This window comes from Myodes glareolus, chromosome 5 (assembly GCF_982192425.1).
Source record: "Myodes glareolus chromosome 5, mMyoGla1.1, whole genome shotgun sequence".
NCBI classification, from domain to species: Eukaryota; Metazoa; Chordata; class Mammalia; order Rodentia; family Cricetidae; genus Myodes; species Myodes glareolus.
In genome coordinates, this window is record NC_142030.1 from 50188218 (window position 1) to 50210350 (window position 22133).

Sequence of the window (22133 nt, forward strand, 5' to 3'; positions counted from 1 at the left end):
AGAGAGAGAGAGAGAGAGAGTCCATAAACAGTGTTTTACCAGTGTTATAGCCTAAATATGAAATCTTTCCACCAGCATGTATGCTCAATGATTGTTTCCAGATGGTGGTCTGTTTTGACAAGGTCTAGAAACTTTGGAAAACAGAGCCTATCTGGAAGATGTAGGTGTTTAGGCTCATGTCCTGGTGTTCTCTCTCTCTCTCTCTCTCTCTCTCTCTCTCTCTCTCTCTCTCTCATTTATTCTCTCTCCTACTGCTCTCTCTCCCTCTTCCTCCCTTTCTCTCTGTCCCCCATCTTTTCTGTTTGCCATCAAGTGAAAGCTTCTTTATGACACACTGATTCCCACCACCATGGTGTCCTGCCCAAGTGCACAGGATAAAGGATAGATTGAACCCTCTGATACCATGAGCCAAAATAAACCATGTTTTCCTTGGGGTTGTATGACTCAGGCATTTTGTCACAGTGATGGGAAGTAATTCATACAACAGGGAGGGAAAGTGGCCAGAGCAAGAGAATGATGACTGCTTAGAGACCCAGGCTGCCAGACTCTGCGCCCTGCGCTCTTGGTCCTGTAATGCCTGGATCAGGATAGCCACCTGTAACCATGAACTTCCGTTAATATTTGTATGCGTAAGCACTGACCTATAACTGAGCATTTCTCTCAGGTAGCTGTGGGACCAGCAGATAGGGAAGCCAAGGCAGATGATGTTAATACATCCATTTCTCAGATGTGAAAACTGAGGGCAGAGGTTAATGAATTCATTTGTTCCATGATAGAAATGGGACCTTCTGGCTGTCTGGTTCTACCCTGATACACCTCATTTGCACACAAGGGCTGAAGCTGAAGACACTCTTGGGTCTCTGTCTCTCCTCTCTGCTTTTCCTGCTCTACTATACATAGACCTGGCTGGCCAAGGGGCCTAGGGTACACTTGGACTTTCCAGGAGCCCAGGTTCTCTGGAGACTTTGGCCTAACTTAATGCAGAGTGGCCTTTGCATTGTCTTGAGTCTTTCGGATGCTGCAGTGAGTCCTAAGGCAGATTCTCATTCTCGAAGTGATGTGGGAGAATTGTCTGTATTCTGTCAATCATGTTTTGAATAAACACTGATTGGCCAGGCAGGAGATGTAGGTGGGAAAATCAGACAGGAAGTGGAAATGATGCAAGGAGAACAGGAGAATTCTGGGGAGGAGGAAGTTGATTCCTCCCACTCCTGCCCAGATCACCAAAGCAGCAGGATGTGAGCTGCCCCACTGAAAAAAGTACTGAGCCACATGGCTAACATAGATTTAAAAAATGGGTTAATCAAGATGTGTGAATTAGCTAATAAGTAGCCTGACCTAATGGGCCAATCAGCTTTATAACTTATAGAGATCTCAGTGTGATTTTTCTCTGGGACTAAACAGCTGGGGGGCAGGGCAGGAAAGAAGACCCAACAAGCAGGCCCGGCCTTCTCATGTTACATCGAAGGACACAGAATGGCAGCCGGGGAGTCTCTCCATTATTACCAAGGAACACAGGCTGCAGTCATGATCTCAGGTTACTAAAGTTGTCCAAGGAAAATCGTCAGTGTTAGGAACGCATACTGAGGTGACTGAGTCACCCAGAGGAGAGAATTACGCCTTCTGTCCCCTTGGACTCTGCTGCTCAGGGAACACATTATTTTTTTGTAAGGACTTACAGCAAGCAGGTGATTAGAGAAAGCCAACTAAGTAGTAGTGAGGCAGGCATTCCCTGGACTGGCAGGACAAAGCCTTCAGTACCAACAGAACAGACACTCCTTTCGATTCAGACCATGGCTATTCTTTCCCACCAAAGGTTCTTTGCACCATCCTTGGGAAATTTGGGTTTTTCTGTTGATGAACTAAGTTCTTTCCTGGGAGCTCACCTTCAGGGAGTAGGAAATGCAAAGCAGGGTCTCACTGTGGGAGACAGTCTTAAAGTTTCCAGACCGTGGGACTTCTGGTTTGCAGTGTAGCCCGTGAGAAGCCCAAGCGTCCTTCTCGGCCTGATAAGAGGAAAAGTCGAACAAATGACAAGGTGTCTCCTCTTCTTAGATCCAACACAGAGATTCAGCTACAGAGCAAGCCACTGACCCTGCCTGCGAGATTCAGACAGGCAGCTTCAGAGACCTATGGGTGGCTGTTTGTAGGATGGGATGTCACCTTGGGGACGGAAGTCACCTTGGACCTGACCGTGAGCTGAGTTCCTTGTCCTCAATACACTAACCAAAATTTCCTTCAAGGAATTACAAGGTGTACTAAGAGACAAAGTTTTGAAAAACATTTTTATGAAGAGACAGAATTAGAACCAAAATCGGTGCAGGAAAGTTGGAATTATGAGACCAGGAATTCCTAACTATAGTTTCCATACCCAGGATTCTAAAGTCCCTAAGTTAGTGCACTTGGGCTCAGTTTTTAACTCTACGGTGATGTGCAAACAGCGTGCATTCAGTATGCACTCAGAAATAACACTTCAATTTGGGGCAGTTCACTGGGACCTGGATTATTGGTGTGTTATGTAGTTCTTGCCCAAGACGCTGGGAGCGGTGATGAGCGATATGGCCTAAGCAGTCACGTGTTCCGGAGGAAAAGCCACCAGAAACCCGTAGTATACCGTGCTGCTCAAACACGACCTTCACGAGCTGGCATCTCCAGTGCACTTTCATCTTACACCAACTTCAGCTTCAGAAGCATGTGCTGGGGTGTAGCCCACTGGACAGCAAACCTCTGCCATGGAAAAGTAGTATGTGGGGGAGATAAGTCATTGTATCAGAGATAGAAACTTCCGGTAAACATGAAGCAAAAGGACATTCTAGCAATCTAGAAACCCAGGCATCTCCATTATGAAGAAAAACAACAGGGTCCTTTTCATTGTAGAGTAAACAACCAGCTTGTTTACACAGTAAACAATCAGCTACAGCCACTTCCTTAGTCTCTTGTGTTTACAGTGTCCTGTGTACTATTTCCTCTAGCCTTGGCCCAATGGGTGTTGGTTCAGTGATATCTCTGCATGGGCACAGAGCTAAATATTAGCATCCCACAGTGAGGAGGGTGGACTTGGCCTCTGCCCTTAGGAAGCTTATTGATGTCCTCACTCCATCAACCATGCCAAAGGACTTCAGTCGGTAGCCAGGGACGGTTAGATGTCACTCTTACCTTGAGTCCTACCACATGCTTACACACGTGGTGGGTTGACAGCTGGTGGCTGTGTTCCCACTTGGCCTGCCCTCGAGGCGCTGTGCTAGGTACTACGAATTCTGAGGTGAAGGAACCAGACAGCGACCTTCCCCTTGTCACTTTTCAGTGTAGCCCAAAAAGACCAAGGGAAATGACTCCAGAAGTAACCCCGGCTCCTGAGTGTTGTCCCTGGAGTGTGCCTGTGGAGGCCTCTCCCACCACCCCCACCCCCAACACTGTCAACCTTCATCCCTGCTTTCTCCTTACCTAGCGATGAGCAGACTTACACTGTACACAGGAGGTCTGAAAGGGTGAAACAGGAAGAATGTGTGGGTGCCTGGCACAGTCTGACTAAGCCAGGGGAATCTCAGGGGAGCAGAAGTTAGGGGGGCAAGTTCACCCTGATTCTTGATGCGGTGGGGCTCAGACTCTGAAAGAGGAGACCCTGCAGAGAAAATGCCAAGGAGGCAAAACAAAAGCTTTCATCTTCCCAGCTCCCAACAACCTGGTTTGTACAGAACTCTTGTGCCTCCTCCATGTAGAGTAAGAGGTAGCCTACCTTTCCTAGTACTCCAAAGGCCCCAAATCGCAGCCCGTCAATTAGTCTGCGTGAGACACACTGTGATAGCGCAATTGATTCGCTTGGAGTAAGTTATCACACAGTCGGCTGCAAGGCAGGCCAAAAGATTTTTAATGCACTTGCCTCCAGGCAATTATTAACATTCGCTCTGAGCAACAGAACCAGGGTACTTTCATTCCTCAATATGACACCCCTCTTCTGTTAAAGCCCAGTTAATTTTAGGAACTGCTCCGATTTAACACCTAGCTCACACGAGCCATCCACCTTGAATAAATGCAAATCCAGTCTCTGTGGCATGAATTATGGCCTGATGCTGAGCATCACCATGGCAACTAATGACATCACCCCAAGCCCATCCTCACCCCCATCAGCACCACCACCCCCACACCAACCTGCAGAAAAATCCAATTCCTCAAGGGTCTTTACCTGCTTGACGTGGGTGCATTCTTAGCTTACATGCGCATTAGTAAATATTACTGTTGTCAAAGGTTCCTGGTAGGTATTTGCTGTGTTCAGGGAAGTATATTCCCTTTACGACAAGTGTGGTTCCTTGTTGTTGTTCATGTGTGGGGGGAGAGAATTCTAATGAAAATTACTGTGTGTATTTGATTAGCAACATTTGTTGATAACATATGGTCCAAAGAGGCTTCTGCAAATAAGAGGCTTTAAATAGTAAACAGAGATGTGGCTGAGATGGAGCAGATGCTCTCTGCAAACACACAGTACGAGGTGGCTTTACCGGGCGGGCGTTCTCCTGCCCTGCGCTCCCTTCCTCCCTAGATCAAAGGGTCCATTTTCAAAGCAGGGGCGCTGGTCCATTTGCAGAAATAATGGGCTGTGATGTTTGAGTCACCCCTGCCCTTGGAATATGGATTGTCTCCTTCCTCGTGCTTCTTACCAGATATTAGTGATAGTGCCGTGTGACCAAGTGAGTCAGCGGGTCCAAGCAGATCGCGGAGCGGCTTCTGGCCACCCCAGGTCCTTTTTTTCCCAGGACTCTGCCAGTGCTGCGAAGAGTTCCGTGAGGAATGTAGGCCAGCCGATTTTCTGGATATGGGATGAGCTGTCCTGGCAAGCGTGCCTTTATAGTTGCCCTTGCAGGTGTGCTATGTGAGCACACCTTGAAGGTACTAAGGAGACTAAACACGATTCTGTTGCTGAGCCGGCAATTCTACCCTTTCTAACAGAGCTTGGCTTTTCTGTAAAAGATCAGGGAGTACATGCTTCAGGCTTAGGGGCTACATATCTGAGTCACAACTACTTAACCAGACACTGCAGTGCAGCAGCAATGTAGGGCAGCAGCCATGCAACCTCAGACAGGCCGTCATGAACGAGCATGGGCACACGCTGATAAAACTGTCGTCATGCTTCAGACTGGAATTTCAGTGCAGCGTCATGTATCACAAAATATTAATCTTATTCCATTGTTTTCAGCCATTTGCAAATGGGGAAACTGTGACTTGAGTCTAGGGAGATGGTTCGGTGGGGAAGGCCACCTACTGGGTAAGCATGAGGGCCAGAATTTGGATCCAGGCAAAAAAACTGAGCATGCCCTCTGACCCCGCATACCTATAAAAACTCCAGCAATGTGAGAGGAGAATGGAGATGGGAAGGCAGCTGGACATGCCAGCTAGCCAGCCTAGCAGAAAACACATAGCTGGTTCAGTAGGAGACCATCTCAAGGGAGTGAGTCAGAGAGTGATAGAACGGGCCATTTTGCTTCCCCTAGCCTCCACCCGTACACACATGGGCACGCACACACACACACAATATGTGAACACAATACACACATACGCATACACACAGGATTTCTTGAGAGTATAAAAACCATTTGGCGGGACTCATGAGCTACACATAAGCAAATAGGCAGCCGGAAGTGACCCACAGGCCTGGTCTGGGCAACCTCTGACCTACCCCTAAAGTGAAGGCTCGATGCATTCTGTGTGCCCATCATTGCCTTAAACACTATGTGTGCCATATCTCTCTCCTGAAAATCCCTCCACTAACCTTCTGAGGTCAGTACTGCTCTTTGTATTAAGTTTTTATTTATCATACATATAAATCAATTACTAATGGCCAAGCCCAGCCCCATGGGTCAGTTCCTGCTGCCTACTTATTAATGTCCAGCTCATGAGCCCAAAATGGTTTTTATACTTTCAAGAGTCCTTGTGTGTACACGCATGTATGTGTTGTATGTACATATGGTGTGTGTGTATGCATGCCTGTAATTTACTTATGTCCTCCTTGAACCCTCCTCAACTGGTTTTATACATATATTTGTATCTATGTATTATATCTATCATATATGTATATATGTAACTGGTCCCATATATATACATACTATATCGTATTTCCCCCTTATACTCTCTTGTTTCCCCTCCCACCTATTAGATTCTTACCTCTCCTCCCCTCTTCTACTTCCCTCTCTCTCTCTCTCTCTCTCTCTCACACACACACACACACACACACACACACACACACATATATTATGCATGTGAGAGAAAACTTTACGTGATAATCTTAGTTCAATCTCTTTTCCTCTAAGCAACATAATTTCATTCTTCCTTATGGCTGACTAGAATCCCTCTGTGTGTACACATATTTTCTTGTTTATGTTAATGGGCATGTTATGTAATGGGTTGGCTGAACCTATATCTTGGATACTCTGAACAGAATAACAGTAAACATGGGTTGGGAAAATCTCTGCAGTAAGACCCTGGGGTCGTTCAGGTATATATCCAGGTGTGTCACACTGGATCATACAATGTTTGTTTGGAGAAAACTGCACTTATTTCTGCAGCGTCTCGGCTGGCTTACATTCTAAGCAACAGAATACAGGAATTCTCCATTCCTACTTCCTCAACAGCTGCTGGCCTCTACTGGGGCTAGCCTCTGACTGTGAGAAGATGGAATCTCAACTTCTTCATTTGTACTTCTAGGCTCAGTACCATCACTTTTATAGAAGGAAACCATGTCTCACATTCTTAAGAGCTGTCACTTCTGCACATGGGCTCCCCCTGAGGAGAACATGGCACTTATGGGGACTATCCTACTATGATACTGGACTGAGCAGCATGGGGGATGTCCTACTGATGCTGGACCTAGCAGCAAGGGGGATGTCCTACTGATGCTGGACCATATCCTACTGATGCTGGACCTAGCAGCATGGGGCATGTCCTACTAATTCTGGACCATATTCTACTGATGCTGGATCTAGAAGCATGGGGGATGTCCTACTGATGCTGGACCTAGAAGAATGGGGGAATGTCCTACTGATGCTGAACCTAGAAGAATGGGGGAATGTCCTACTGATGCTGGACCTAGAAGAATGGGGGATGTCCTACTGATGCTGGACCATATCCTACTGATGCCTGACCTAGCAGCATCTCATGTGATGATTTGCTTGTGGTGGATATTTAGAGATCACATCCCTGATGAAGAACTAATTAGGTACAGTCCCTAAGCTCTGGTGCTTAGGTATTAATCAGCTTGGTTGTCCTCCAAGTTACTCTCTTGTGCCTTCTTACAAAAGGACCCACACTGGACAGGTGCAGGTGTCCCACCACGCATGTATTCATATTGGGAGGACTGATTATAGGTGGTGACTTTTTCATAGTCTTCATTAATGTGCTTGTGACACTTTCTAACCTTGTTGTCACTGGCATCCACATTTCTCCCAGCCCTTCACTTTGTGAGCCAAGCATTGTTTGACCTGCAAGCATCCTTGCCTGGCTCCCCGGAGAGCCATCAGATGCAGTGGTGCCAGACCCCACAGGCATTTGGAATCACCACCATCCTGAAGGAGATGAAGGCCCAGGTACCGGAGGCTCCCACAGTCATGGTTACCTCCTGTCTCACCTCCACAGTTCCCCCCACCTGTGACGTCATGGTTCACATTCTGTCAACCCTCCCTTTCTATCTAACAATCAGGATTTACTGGGTGTCAGCCACTGTCCTTGGTGCAGGAAGTAGGACATGCTGAAAATGTTGCTCTTCCCCCAAACAACTCGGTATGTAGAGAGGAAGCCATTTACACAGAGGTTTCTGTCTGACTGTGGGATGTGGCTGTATCCAAAGTTTCTGAGAGATAGAGAACTCTGGTTCAATCCAGGGGTTTGGAGATCAGAAACTCAGAGTTTGAACCCCAAGATGGTGATGGGCCGAGGTCCTGGCCCAGTTACTTAACGTCCTCAAACCTAACTTTTCTCTGACTATAAAAGCATGAGGCAACTGGGTGTTCTTCACAGAGCAGCCAAGAGGCTTAAATGAGATGATCCATACAAAGCACTGAGTGGGTGGTCATGACAGACATAAGCCTCTGATTGGTGGCTCGCTGTAAACTAGCTGAACAGGATGACTATGGTGCCACTGGTGGCAGAATCCCAGAGAAAGGACAACTCACTCGTCGAATTTTATCTGCCTTGTGTGCAGAGGGAAGTCAGTCAGTTAACCTTCCCAGCCTTTGCTCGAAATAAATATTATCAGCCTATGGTCTTTTCAAATCAAAGTGCAGTGGTGTTTCCATTCTGGGAGGCTTTCAAAAGGAGGTTTTCATCTTTGCAGCCATAGTCGATGGCACAGCGGGAGGAAAGGGCACGGAAAACACAACAAAGAGAAATAGATTTGTTTATTGATGCATGGCCCACAGAAACCCCAAAGTCTGCCATGCATCTCCACTGGCTGATTTGTATGTACGTCCAAGGTAGCATTGTCGAAAACACATTAACCATGGGAAAGAAACCCAGAGCTCAAGGTGAGTCAGAATTCCAGCAATCCAAAATGGAGCTTCCCTGGGGTTGCAGGGATAATTGATTATCCAAGAATGTGTGTGGTGGAATGAAGGAAGGATGGGATATGGTGTGGAGTTAGACTGTCATTTCCATTCCATGAGTACCGAGGGACACATTACAGAATCCCTGTGCCTTAGCTTCCTCATCTGTAACTATGGGCTCATAAATGTAGACATTTCACAAAACAGATAACAAGTTTCTTTTAAGAGGATAATATGTAAGTATAGCTCGTGATTCTTCTAAAACAGTTATTGTAGCTAGCATAAAACTGTCTGGGTAGCAGTTATGATAAGGAAGCCAGTTCTTGCCCGAGCTGGAAAAAGACAAAGAGTGACCATCTTCATAACTTTTTTCTCGGCAGGACAGAAGTGTAGGAAGGGTCTGAGAATTAAGCCTTCTTGGTAGGAGCGAGCTGGCAGTAGCCCTCACTGAATGCAGTCCTCCATGCAGCACAGAAGTTTCTTTTCAGCAGCCCAGGACAGCCACAGTCACTGCGCAGCCGTCTTCCAGCCAGCGTCCTCAGCCCAGGGAGATTGACTCCACACTGGCTTCAGAGGCCTGGGACAGGATGTCTTAGAGACCTCCGGCTCAGGAGGGGCCCGGTTTGGTTTAGCGTTTTTCCGGCGGCTGTCTTGCTGTTCTTGGTGATTTGGTCTGTAAAGGCGCATGTGGAATGAAGTTCCCCTAGGCGATGGCACAAGCGCTGAGGAAAAGAAAAATCCTTGATGGTTTCATGCCGTTTTAAACATGCTTGTGTGCGTGTGTGTGTTTTTCTGTCTGTGTGTCTTTTTGTCTGTCTGTGTGTGTCTGTGTGACTACACCCTGAAGGATTATGTAGTTGTTCCTCTTATGTTTAGTTCATGGCATTGGCTTCATGAAGTACAACATTGAGACTAACGGTCATGTTTCCACAATGACATGAAAGAGGACTTAAAAGCAGCCAATAGGCACAGAGCAAAATGTGAAGCCCACTAACAGTCAAAGGAGTACCCATGAGGGCGGAAGAGAGGGACCATCCTTTTAGAACACTTGCTGTCCTTACAGACAGTCCAGGTTTGCTCCCCATCACTCACAGAACCGCTCACAGTCACCCTGACCCTCACTCAGTTCCAGAGGTCCCATCCCCACTTCAGGCTTCCGTACGCCCTCCGCACATAAGCGGGACATGTGCATTCATCCGTGCAAAGCACTCATACACATGAAACAGAAATATATACATCTTTTTAAAGAATTCTCATAAAATGATCATGACAAAATAAACCATTGACAAGGTGAGAAGCCTTGGGCAGGGTAAGAACAATGCCCTTGGTTTATACTAAACTCCAGATGTAGGGTGGTCACTGTCTTTACATGAAGTACCTGAGGAGCAGGTATCGCAGACTTATGTTCACCGCTGTATACATAAAAGATAAGGGTGTTTCTTGAGGAGGAAACGCCTCTCCTCTAGATCTCTGTCCCAAGGAAATTATCAATCAAGGTAAATTCTTTAAATATTACCTTATATCCAACTCAGTTGCTATGATAGACTAATGGTTACATAAACTACAATGTATTTATACAATGTAAAGCTGTAGTCATTGAAACCAGATTTTAACAAATGCCTGGCAGCATGGGAAATTGATTATATAATGTAAAAACAATCTGTAGATAAAAGCTGTTGTCTGTACTATTTCCTGGCCCTGTAAAAGAACATATATTTGATACTACTTGTTCATCCAAAAATATTTATTCCATGCCTTCCATGTATGTATGACGCACTATGCTAAATTGTAATATAAATGAACAGAGCCGTGTTCTCATGGAGTTGAGAAAATATAAGATAATTCTCAACTTAGCCATCATGAGTATGCCCATTTAGCACAATTCCCTGGTGACTGGAGGCAGAACGAGATGCTGTTCTAAAGACAGGTTTGTACCTAGGCTCAGCTTCCACTGTGAGATCAGAGGATGTGTTCTCCCTGAAGGTGACATTTAGGCCATCCCTGACAAGGTAGTAAAAGTAGAGAGAAACCCTGCCACCTGAGAGAACTGTGCAGGTGACCAGCAGTCCAGCAAAGGCAAGAGGCCAGTGAAGGGAGCAGGTTGACAGGGAGGGCACAGGTAAGGGTCAGCACGGCCCCGTGAAACATGCCCGGAATGGCCTAGAAGGTAACGCATGCTCAGTGCACACAAAATCTTCTCTTTTCAGTTATATAATGGGTAGAGGCACAGCCTCAGAGCCATGAAAAGTGAATAAAGAAACCACTTCTGAGCACCTGCTCCCTGGTGTGAGCCAAGGCCTGGCTCTACCCCCATGCTGGATAATCCAGACTCTCTTCCCAGGCTAGATTGATCAGGGGAAAAACATCCCCTAATCCCTGGCCCTTCATCTTGCATACCGTCTTGGTGGTAGAGCGCCTCTCAGTCCTCTTTTCCACTTCTTGAGAGCGGCTCCCGCCCTGTGCCCCGTGGCTGCTGAGGTCCCTCTGTCAGGATAGGTGTCAGCCTCATCTCACCGACCAAAGTTCCACTGCCCATGAAGCAGGTGTTCCAGGACCGAGAGGAAAGGCTGGTGAATGTGTAATATTGTTTGCAGGGAAGAGAGCATCAACGGAAACCTCTCTGACTTCCCCTGACGCTAAGCACTCTGGGAAGGCCCATGGCGACTTTCAGAGCTTCTGCCTTGTATCCGCCTCCCAAGTTAATCAACACTTTTCTGTCACTCTGGCAGCTTTGGGGCACTGGGACTGGATGTGACAGTCGACGCTGCCTTAAATTAACCAAGAGCGACCCATTGCCAAGGTGTACACTGAATCTGACATTCTCTCCACAGCTGGGGCACCCAAGGCGACTTCTCCACCACGCATGCGCTGCCAGCTGTTAAAGTAAAGCTTTTCACCGAGAGCACTGGCGTCCTGGCCCTGGAAGACAAGGAGCTCGGGCGGGTAAGTGCTCCCTTTGGCAAGCGGCACAGAGTGGGTGTCTGGGGTACCTCTCCTGCCCCGAGGTCATGAGCAAGCAGTACACTAAGTGCCCAGGGGCCTACAGCCTGAACCCTGAGCCAGTTTCTCAACCTGTCTGAGCCACAGGGTGTCCTCCATACACTCTGGCTAGCACGAGTGTGTTTCAGAAGACAGGTTGGGGAGACTCCACGCCATCGGAGCTGTTTATGGCAAAGCTATGTCGTGCCTCTGACTGGCTTAGCATGAGATTTGTGGCATTGAACTGCCTAACCTCCTGGCAGCATTGAAATCAACACATTTGGATAAAAGAGGAACAAAGAGAAATTCGTGTTTTAATGCTGACATTCAAAATATAAACACTTGAATGGTTTGCCTTACCCCCAGGTAGAAAACACTGTGGAAATGACTGATTTGGGACCCTCCTATTGGAGAGCCAGGCTATCAGTTAACCAAGTGACTGAGCCATTAAACAGCTTTAAGTAAAGCACCCTTGACTGCCTTGGAAACATGCTCACAATGCCATGCTCTGAGATGTCATACATAGTTAAGGTGTAGGTGGAGTTGACTATAAACAGGGTTTTTTGTTTGGGGGTTTGTTTGTTTGTTTGTTTGTTTGTTTTTAATGTCTGCCAATATCAGGTGAGAACAAAAGAGAGTCAGGGAGGCTGTAGGGTACTCCTGTCCAGAAAAACTCTCCCTCCCCACCCAAAACTGAACATCCCGCCCCACTCACTCATTGCCAGCAGAGACCAGACCCAGGGATACAGTGATCAAAATAGCTTCAAAATAGTGCTCCAGCTTTCCTGGTAGAGATGAGGCAAACCGTTTCTGTGGACTGTGTGAAACCTGTCCAGACCCAGAGTCACAGAGAGCCCAGGCACCCCAATTTCATCCACAGGAATGCTGTACTGGCAACAGTAGTAGGCTCAGCCCTTGAGGGATTTCGTAGGTATCCCCCAAGGCAGATACTCACTCAAGCCTCAAGGGATCCGATGGCTTGTGAGGAACACTGACAGCTCGCCAATCATCTTCATACTGCATGACCCCCATGGAGAATTAGTTAGAGTGGTAGTGTCTGCTGAGGTGGTGGAGGCCATGGGATTGCTGCTGTCCACACAGGGATTTACTTTTGGGGACTGGACACTAGCTTCTTTCTCCTTCATGCTTCACGAACTCTCCACTGACTCTGAGGTGCAGGCAGCACCATGTTTCTCAAGTGCAGTCATTCTGTACACCACACGGCTGCATGTGGTGAGCTGGTTCTACCAAGCGGAGCAGAGCCTCCCGCCGGAGTCCTGGGGCTGGCTTCATCCCTTCAGCCATCTTGAGTTTATTCCATCTGTATTATGGCTCTCACACATAAAATTTTAAAAATAAGCAAATTTTTCTAATTTACTCTTAAAAAATTTTTCCTTGGGGGTAGGGAGAGGTCTCCATCATTCATGACTACCCTCACTCCCCACTCCAGCCCTCCAGAGTGTCTGTTGGAGTGATTTACATATTTACATATTTCCCACAATTTTAACCAAAGGAGCTGGGTCTGATCATTAATGCTGCACACAGGGTTAACAGAAATCAACTCAGGTAGAACTCCTTAACTTCCTACACTTACAGAGCACAGGCAGAAAAGCTATGAGTCGTTCATTGTGCCTGAGTCCTGCGAAGAAAGCCCACAGCAAGAGACAGACCCTTTTGTGAAGTGGGGTTGCCTTTCCTGGGGAACAGAAGCAGGTGGGGAGAGAGAAATGGGCTCAGGCCAGAGACAGCCTGGAAAAAGAAAAACACCCAGGCTTTGGTAGTCTCCGCAGGCTAGCCCTGCACCCACACCAGGAAGAGGAGCTCTGATCACTGGAATTCAGCTTTCTGGAGGGGTGGGTTGTGGCAGCCAGTTCATATTCCCACATCAACTCACCAGTGTGACACCTGTCCCTAAAGATAACTGGTTATTGACAAGGCGCCACATCACTCAGCGCCCTTGGGGGCCACTCCCGAGGTCCGGCAGATCCAAAATCGCTCTGTTCTCCCTCTAAGTACATTGGCTCTGGATTTACACATCTTCTCGTATTCTTTAAATGGCCTTAGACTCCCCATCTGTAATTTATATTCTATATATCATGAAAGAAATGTAAATGCTATGTAAATACTCTTATTCTGTGCTGGTTAGGAAATGAACACAAGGGGAAAATTCTGTGTGTGCTCAGTGTAGATAATTATTTTCTTCCCAAATGTTTTAAATCTTTGGTTGGCCAAACACATGCCTATAGAATGTCAGATCCAGAGGATCAACTACCGTCATTGCTCTTCATCTAGGGCTTATGTTTTTGAATGTGTATTAATATAAAAGCAACAAATGTAACATAAAATTCTAGTGTATTGTTATCAGGCTAATTGATCACAACTACTTGCCAGCAGTGGAGTGTCATGGAGCCCTTGGTGGCCTTATAGCTTTGCCCCTACCCCACAAACATCAAAGATTGGAACAGCACAGCCAAGCACAGTGGATCTGACACACAGGCTAGCAGCATTTTCCGGAGCAGAAGCCCCTTTAAGCTCCTTCCCCCCAAAGCACAACGAGAGGGATCCCAGTCCAGGTGCCACCAACTATGTCCTATGTGCGACCCTGTATGGGTCTCTCCCCCATCTAAGTCTCTCATTTCTTGCCCTTCTGTCCCCCCCCCCGACACACACACACATACACAGGCTTTGAAATGTTTCTCTTCCTATGACGGTGCAAGTTAGAAAAGGAAAAGTCCCAGACCTCTCTATCATGAATGTCTATTTCTTCTTGCGCAGCTGCCATAATTGATGGAAGATGGGCATTGTTCTTTCTGCCAGGTTACTCTGCTACTTCTGAATCTTAGCAAAGACAAAACAGGCTCACAAAGCCACCCACCTTGCTCCTACAGACTGAGCCAAGGAGAGAAAGAAGGAAGCAACAGAACATTTTATCCATAGTTATGACTATGGCCTGAGCCAGCCATGTTAATAGAGGAATCTCAGGAGTGGGACAAGGGCTAATTGTCATATATCTTCACATCAACATGTCAAATACTTTTTTTTAAAAAAGGACTGTGTGCTGCCTCTGTTTTCCCGACAAAAACACATATTTTTTTTTCCTTACAGGTCATCCTCCACCCCACCCCAAACAGCCCCAAACAATCTGAGTGGCACAAAATGACAGTCTCCAAAAACTGCCCCGATCAAGACCTCAAAATCAAACTTGCTGTCCGAATGGATAAGCCTCAAAACATGAAGCACTCCGGGTAAGTGTTTCTTTCCCAGTTTTCTCGAGATGTGTGTCCATTCCTTTCTAGAGACAAAAGTAGAACAGCAAGGTGCCGCTCAGTGAGAGATCACTTACCTGGAATGTATAAAGATCCGTTTTGGATGCCCAGAAGTGCAGGAAATGAGTTAAGCAAAACCCAAACCAAAGGGATTCCAGAGAACCGTGGGGAAGGAAGGAGCTGGGAAGCGCCCACGAGCAGCTATGAACACTGCAATTAGCAAATGTGCCGCTAACTGTCTCCATAGGATTCTCCAACTCTACTTACTGCATTTTCATGAATACCATCAGGAGAATAACTCCCCCTCCCTCTGAGAGGACTGCCAACACAGCTCAAGCCTGGCCAAGGCAAAATGGGGTCTCTGTTTGTACTTGTGCGGGTCTCATGGGTTATGATTTCCTGCCAGTGGCCTTCAGGGGTCCCTCCCTCTTACATTGGTGGACAGCCACCTTCTTGAGGTATGATCAAATACCTAAATCGGGTCCAAACTGATGTCAGGTTGACTAAAGTCATAGCTCCCAAAGTTGAAAATCTGCACCCTTCATTCTGTGAAGGTTTGCTGGTGTGGCCAGTTGAGTGACCATAAGCAGAGCAAGAAGAATGGGGAATGTTTTTGCTTTTGTCAACAAAGTGATGACTTTTTTTAAAAACCAAAAGGTTGGTGGTAATTGGTTTCTGTGCAGCCACAGCCTCCTAAATGGTCTTGGAAACGGTGATCCCTTGCAGAAAAGCAGGACCGTGTAACTGTGAAGAGGGGAGAGTTTAGACAGCAGAAGAAACTGGGCTTTTGTCAGACGCTGTGTGGGTGCCATTGGACAACTGGCAATCGTCCTCCATAACCTTCCAATGACTGAAAAGCACCGCTAAGTCCCGTTGAGAACTCAGGATTGCAAACCTGGCCTGGAAGTCTATGAAAGCGGGAGACCTGTTACCTAGTGATAGTCAGCAACCCAGACCAGTGGGGAAAAAAAAAAACCTGCAAGAAGTCCAAAATAACGACCAGGACAGAAAGTGGGGCATGCTTGCATGCTAGCAGAGTTCACATCATGCGGTCAGTGCCTACCTGTGATGCCTACCAAAGGCTGTTCACAGGCCGGACACCACTTCCCAAATGCCATGTCTGCCTTAGGCTGGTAGGAGTTACACAGCACATTGTTGAAGCCAGGCTATTCCCAAAGCCAGGTGGGATCGAAGCTTGAGAAACCTGTGAAGAAGGATGCAAGCTACTTACACTCTTACTCCTGACTCTCAGTCATTGCTAAGCAGACCAGCCAGCTCTTCTCTGTTTCACGTAGCTTCTTATCAAGCAGGAGTTCAAAGTCAATCTAGACAGTGTTTGTCAAAACAAACAAATAAACAAAAAACCTGCAATGTTACAGTGTTGAGAAAATGGCCCTATCGATAAAGTATTTGCTACACCTGGGAGAACTCCTGAGTTTGGACCCCAGCACCACACAGCAATGCTTGTCTGTAATCCCAACCCTGGGCAGGCAGAGGCAGGTGGACCCCTGGAGCTTACTGAGTCAGTCAGCAGCCTGGTCAGCTGGGTGAGTTCTAAAGGTAACGTGAAAAGCTGTCTCAGAAAATAAGGTGGGACGTGACTTAGGAAGATGCCTCTTGGCTATCACACACACACACACACACACACACACACACACACACACACGTGCGTGCTAACACAAACATGCATACTCCATACACACGCAGGGCCATGTTCCTGAGGTTAGCTTTCCTTCTCATTATCACACTCCTGGTATGTTTTCCAGAAATATGAACAATGTTTTCCTCAATATCCCATCTTTCTCCAAGCTCCATAGTCTCGATTTCAAGAAATAAGAGTTGAGGACTAACAGGTTCCTGTAGTATTTGAGGAATCATCCTCTATCTTTAGTACAACATGACTCATAAACAGTAAATATCTGTTGCAGGAACCAGAGGATGTGCAAGCAGGAGGGAGGGAGAGAGGAATAGGGAAGGGAGCCGACCGAGAAAGTAAGCGTGCAGAAACACCATCCTCGCATGACTTTTAAGAAGACTTTAAAGGAGTTAGCACCCCATCCCACAGGTCAGATTTCTTTGACCCCCTCTTCAAAAGCTCTCTTAGCCACCCCCATGCAGACACTCAGCACAGTATTATTCTCAGCATTGGAGAAATCCAAGTATCCTGCATTCTCCTCATTTGCTCCATGGAAAAAGAAGTACGTGACTCAGGGACATTTCTGTGGACTCATTGGAGAGCGTGCTATACTATAGGTTACCTTCATAGTATGAATGCAGGAGATATTCGGCTCCTGTCTGCCAAGTTCCCAAATGAATGCATCACTAGGCTGCAATTCAAACATTACTCCTGCCAAGAAATATACCAGGAGAGGCTGGAAGAGCTTCAAGGAGTAAATAAGGGGTTCATCATAGCAAGTCAGACCCCATGTGGCCCAAATGGGACAAACAACCTTTGTCACATAAGGAATGATTAGGTACAAAGCGTTTCTGGAGGGAGCTTTGTGGCCTGTTTTATAAAGTACTTGCTTAGGGCTGGAGAGATGGCTCAGTGGTTAAGAGCATTGCCTGCTCTTCCAAAGGTCCTGAGTTCAATTCCTGGCAACCACAGGGTGGCTCACAACCATCTGTAATGAGGTCTGGTGCCCTCTTCTCCTCTTCTGGCCTTCAGACATACACACAGACAGAATATTGTATACATAATAAATAAATAAGTAAATATTTTAAAAAATAAAGTACTTGCCTTGCTTGAGTTCATCGCCAAGATCCTCATAAACAGGCTAGCTAGAGACAGCCAGGCCTCTGGAACTTGCAGTCTACTTAGTGAGCTTCAGGCCAGTGAGGAGAACTTGTCTAAAAAAACAAAAAGGATGGCAACACCTGAGAAATGACACCCAAGGTTGATATCTGGATTCCAGAGGCCACAAACCTCATGCATGTGCACACCTACGCACGTGAGCAGCACAATACTTATGGACGTTTTTTCCATTTAAACATAGGTAGTAGGGTGACTGAACCCTACAGTCTTGAAGAGACATAGCTGAGACTTACGTTCTAACTGCCGCTCAAACATGAAAACAAAGTCCGAAATCCTGGGCGTGCTCCTTAATGGTGCACTGTGGTTTCTCAAATAAGCCCCAGGGCCATCCAGAAGTTCTATGGAGTTTCCTAAGGGCCAGTTAAAATCAACAGTGCCTTTTGGCTTTGAGCTTTTGCTTCCAGGAGTCTCTGAGAATTAGGCACTCCAAGTGGCTTTCTGGCTTCTCATCTCCCCTCCACAGGGAAGGGGAACCTTCACATCTCTCTCCCCGCATCTTATCTCCAAAGGAGCCCTAGAGGCAGCAGAAAGTCCATCATCCCATCTTAGCCTGCGTCCTCTCCATTCAGTCAGGTGTTCAGGCCTACAGCCTTGAGGTCATGCTGGGCGTTTCTCACGCTTCCTTTCCACCGACTCCGAAGTCTATCTTCAAATCCCTTCTTTATTTTCAGGCTGAATCCTGACTCCAGCTTCTCACCCCCACTTTTCTCCTTCCCCCTGGGCTCCACGTCTCCCCTACTTCTCCCCTCACGTGTTGCCCCGTAACCTCTCACTCACTCTTTACCTCCTGTAGTCTATTCCATACTGCGAAATTTCCTTCCTAACCTTGGTCCTGCTGCTCAATTGCTAGATAACGAATGTCCGTTGAACATCCATTGCACTCAGAGCAAAGGCCTGGGCTGTTACCATAGCAATAAGGCATTACCTTTCTGACCTGGAGCGCTGCTGCACCCTCATTGGCCTCCTTGGGTATTAGAGAAGCACAGGTCACCCAGGGCCTTTGGGCTTGCTGTCCCCTCTGCCTTAGGGCACCTCCTGTCCATTCTTCTCCCTGGAAATGTCTGCATGCCTTGTGAGAATTCCTTCCTTTGTTCTCTTGAGTGTTATAATGGCCATCTGTCTTTCTTTCTCCTCTCTCTCGCTTACTTTCATAATAAATCAGCTTTCTGCATGCTATAGTACACACATTTCCTTGTTCATTTATCATCTGTCTTTCTTCTCAGAATGTCCGTTCCCTTCCATAAGGCCACTTGTCCTCTTCAGTCACAGTACCTAGCATAGGACATACATTTTATAACAGCCTCATATATTCTTTGGAATCTGAATTTACAGATAGATAAACTTAGGCTCACCATGGTGAAAACCCTTATGAGTCCAAGTAAACACTGGAGTTGGGTTTAGGTTTCTTTTTCAGTTCAGCCCTAACTGAAGGCCCAAACCTTGGCCCAGGTCAGGGTTTATCCAAGGAGCCACTGTGGCCACCAGTAACAACTCATACCTTCTCTGTCTCCCTGTTTTATTGGGAGGTGAGAGGGCTGAAGTCCTTTCCTCTTCCATGGTCTTGACTGGGTCACAGCATATACCTCCTGTTCTTCACATTCATCCCAGCCCTTTACTGCCCTCAGGTCCCCAAAGTAGCCACTATTTCTGTTGGCACAAGCTGTTCACCACAGTGCCAGGACAGGCCGATAGAATGCTCTCAGGACTCCGTGCTCTCTGCTTGGCTCCTGTATTCGCAGTTCATGGCAATTAGGTTAAGATGTCTGGTACTGCTCAATCGCTCTACAGCATAGCTGCACTCTCCTCTGTGTCTCTGTCTCTTTGTGACTTTACCTCTCTATGTGTGTCTGTCTGTCTGTCTCTCTGTCATTGTCTTTCTGTCTCTCTATCTCTGAGCATATCCTTTCTGTTTATCTGTCTCTTTGTCTCTATCTCTTTGTAACTCTGTCTGTGTGTCTGTCTGTCTCTCCGTGTCACTGTCTTTCTGTCTGTCTACCTCTGACCGTATCCTTTCTGTCTATCTGTCCTTTGTCTCTATCTCTTTCTCCCTCTGTGTTGTGTCTCTTTGTCTCTGTGTGTGTGAAGGAAAGAGAAGGAGGAGGAGACAGACAGGTTCTTCTGTAACTCAGGCTGGTCTGCAACACTAACCAAAGATGACCTTGTGGCCCTCCCTGATCCTTCTACTCTGTTGCTAAGTTACAGGTACACTACCACACCCACGGGGGGGGGGGGCAGACAATGGAGCCTAGGGCTTTGAACACACCAGATAAGCACTGTGCCAACTAAGGACATTCCCAGCTCTCATTGCTGATTGCCTATCAGTGATTTTCTCATATCAAAATATCAGGTTATACCCTCGGCTATGTTTTCCTTGCATTTCTGTTCCATTTTGTTCCATGTGTGTTAAAGCTCTCTGAGGAGAGATAGGAAGCCTAAAATTATTATATTCTCTTGGTGACTTAGCCCCACTTACCACTACAGAGCAACCCATTTCGTAGACTAGGCTGGTCTTGACTCACAATGATCCACCTGTTTCTGCCCTTCCATCCTTTCTTTAGACCTTTCCCCACCCAGTGTTTCTTCCCACTGGAACACTTCATAAGGGCTGATTCAGCTGTAGCCTTCCAGGCCTCCTGTTCTTCTTTAGTGTGCAGGGATGGTGCCCCAGTGGGAGTGCTGGGTTTTGCTGTGCTCTGTTCTCTCTTCTACGAAGAAATTATCCTCTAACAAAAGGAAGTAAGTTCAAGAAATTTGCTGTGCAAGATACTGATCGTGGCTAAAAACCACATTGTCACTATACCTGAAAAATCCCTAAGAGAGTGGACTTTAAGTATTCTCATCATTAAAAAAAAGTCAAGAGTCTATAAAGTAATAAGCTAATTAGTTCTATTTAGCCATTGCATTCCTATGTGCATGTGTGTATCATAAATATGATTTTATTAGTCAATTAAAAATAACTTTAAATGACTTTTAAAAATCATAAAATAGTTCAGGATACCTGCTCTATAGCCTCTTTTGGTACAGTAGGCACTGAGGGCACGCAGACTCCTGAGGAGCACGAGGACAACAGCCCCTCCTTCTGGCCACTCCCCACCTAGACCACCCAGCACCATCCTTCCCGTGTGAGAAACCCAGAGGCAGGGGATCCTGGAGAATGCCATTGCTCTGCACTTGGTGCTCATGTCCAGACAACCCGGAGGGAGATACACAATACAACATTTTTACTATTAGACACTCAGGAGCACCTGCCCCACGTGACTTTGGTGATAAGTGTGAATGCTACTTAAGAGACAGAGCCAAGTTCCTAGCGCCTATGAAAATCACAGTGCTGCAAGAACAAAGGCTGCACATGCACGCATGCACGCTCACACACACACACACACACACACACACACACACACACGTTACAGGCATTGCCACAGAGAGACACTGAAGGGCAGGAGATCATCACTGACTCTCCTATGATGGGAGATTCCTGCAATGAGTGCAGCTCAGATTCTCCCCCCTCTTCTGTCTAGGCTTTGTTTGTCCTCTGCAGCTCACTCGGACCTCACCTCGAGCTCAGCTGCCCTCAGCAACTGACAAGGATATCAGTGACCCGCTCATGTAGGCTTCATAAAATAGTACAAGGAAATCATAATACACAATATAACCAGAGCTCCAAAACCAGTTGTAATACCTTACTATGTATTTCGCCACGCAGTTCTCAAAAGCTAAATGTAAATTCAGGTTGAGCCTGTTCCCTGTTGCTCTTGCTGGCAGTAGAACAGGAGCACTGGTACATGCATGGCGTGCTTGGCATGTGTAGCATGCATGTCTCTGCAGTCTCGTAAGCATGTTATCTCCATGTTGTAACTCAGGAAGCTAACTCAAGGAGAGCTAGCGACAGCACCAGAATCCCCCTGAGGTGTCCTCTTCAGTCTGAGATGTAAGAAATGCCTTTAACTGGCGTGTGTGTGTTCAGCCTTTGCTCTGTTGCATTGTAATTTTAATATGTGCTAGGAATGGAGCTCTGTTCATTAAGCATTGTGCTGGGCTTCTGCTCACTACACCCTGGGCTGCTGGCTTATCTGATGGTCAGCCCAAGTTCCCAGACAACCCGAAGAAAGCCTCGGAACGTGAATGCTGCCACATTGGATCAATGTGCTGGGAAGTGGGTAGCCACCTGTGTGCCTAAAGTTTTGTAGCGCCCATCTGCCCCAGGTACTGCGCATTCTGTTCAGGGGGAGAGCAATGTGGGCTCACCAGACAGACAGGGTGCCTCGCAGCCCTTGGTGGTTCTCAGTTTTGACACCTTCTGGCATGTGCCGCATTAGCAATCCATTCCGAGGCAAGCCTTGGAGGGAGAGCCCCATCCTCGTTCAAACCAACTGGTCCTTTCCGAAGGAGAATCGTAAGTTCCCTCTGACCCCACCAGCTTTTAGCTCAGATGCCTTTAAACAGAAACCCCTCTTCAGTTAGAAACACAATTCTTGGGATTTGTTTTTCATTTTTAAATGTAAATGTATTTAGCTAGCATGCAAAATCAACAAATCTCTACACAGT

The 22133-nt window shown here is 46.8% G+C and overlaps 1 protein-coding gene across 13 annotated transcripts in view; it reads left to right on the forward strand.

The window, feature by feature from the left end:
* The window catches only part of Cadps (calcium dependent secretion activator), a 433680-nt gene that overhangs the window by 242267 nt on the left and 169280 nt on the right, over positions 1-22133 (forward strand). For all 13 annotated transcript variants that reach the window (XM_085687935.2, XM_085687936.2, XM_085687937.2 and 10 more), the window contains exons 7-8: positions 11360-11471; positions 14613-14752. In XM_085687935.2, coding sequence (XP_085544061.1) covers positions 11360-11471; positions 14613-14752 — 252 coding nt within the window. The remainder of the gene's footprint in view (positions 1-11359; positions 11472-14612; positions 14753-22133) is intronic.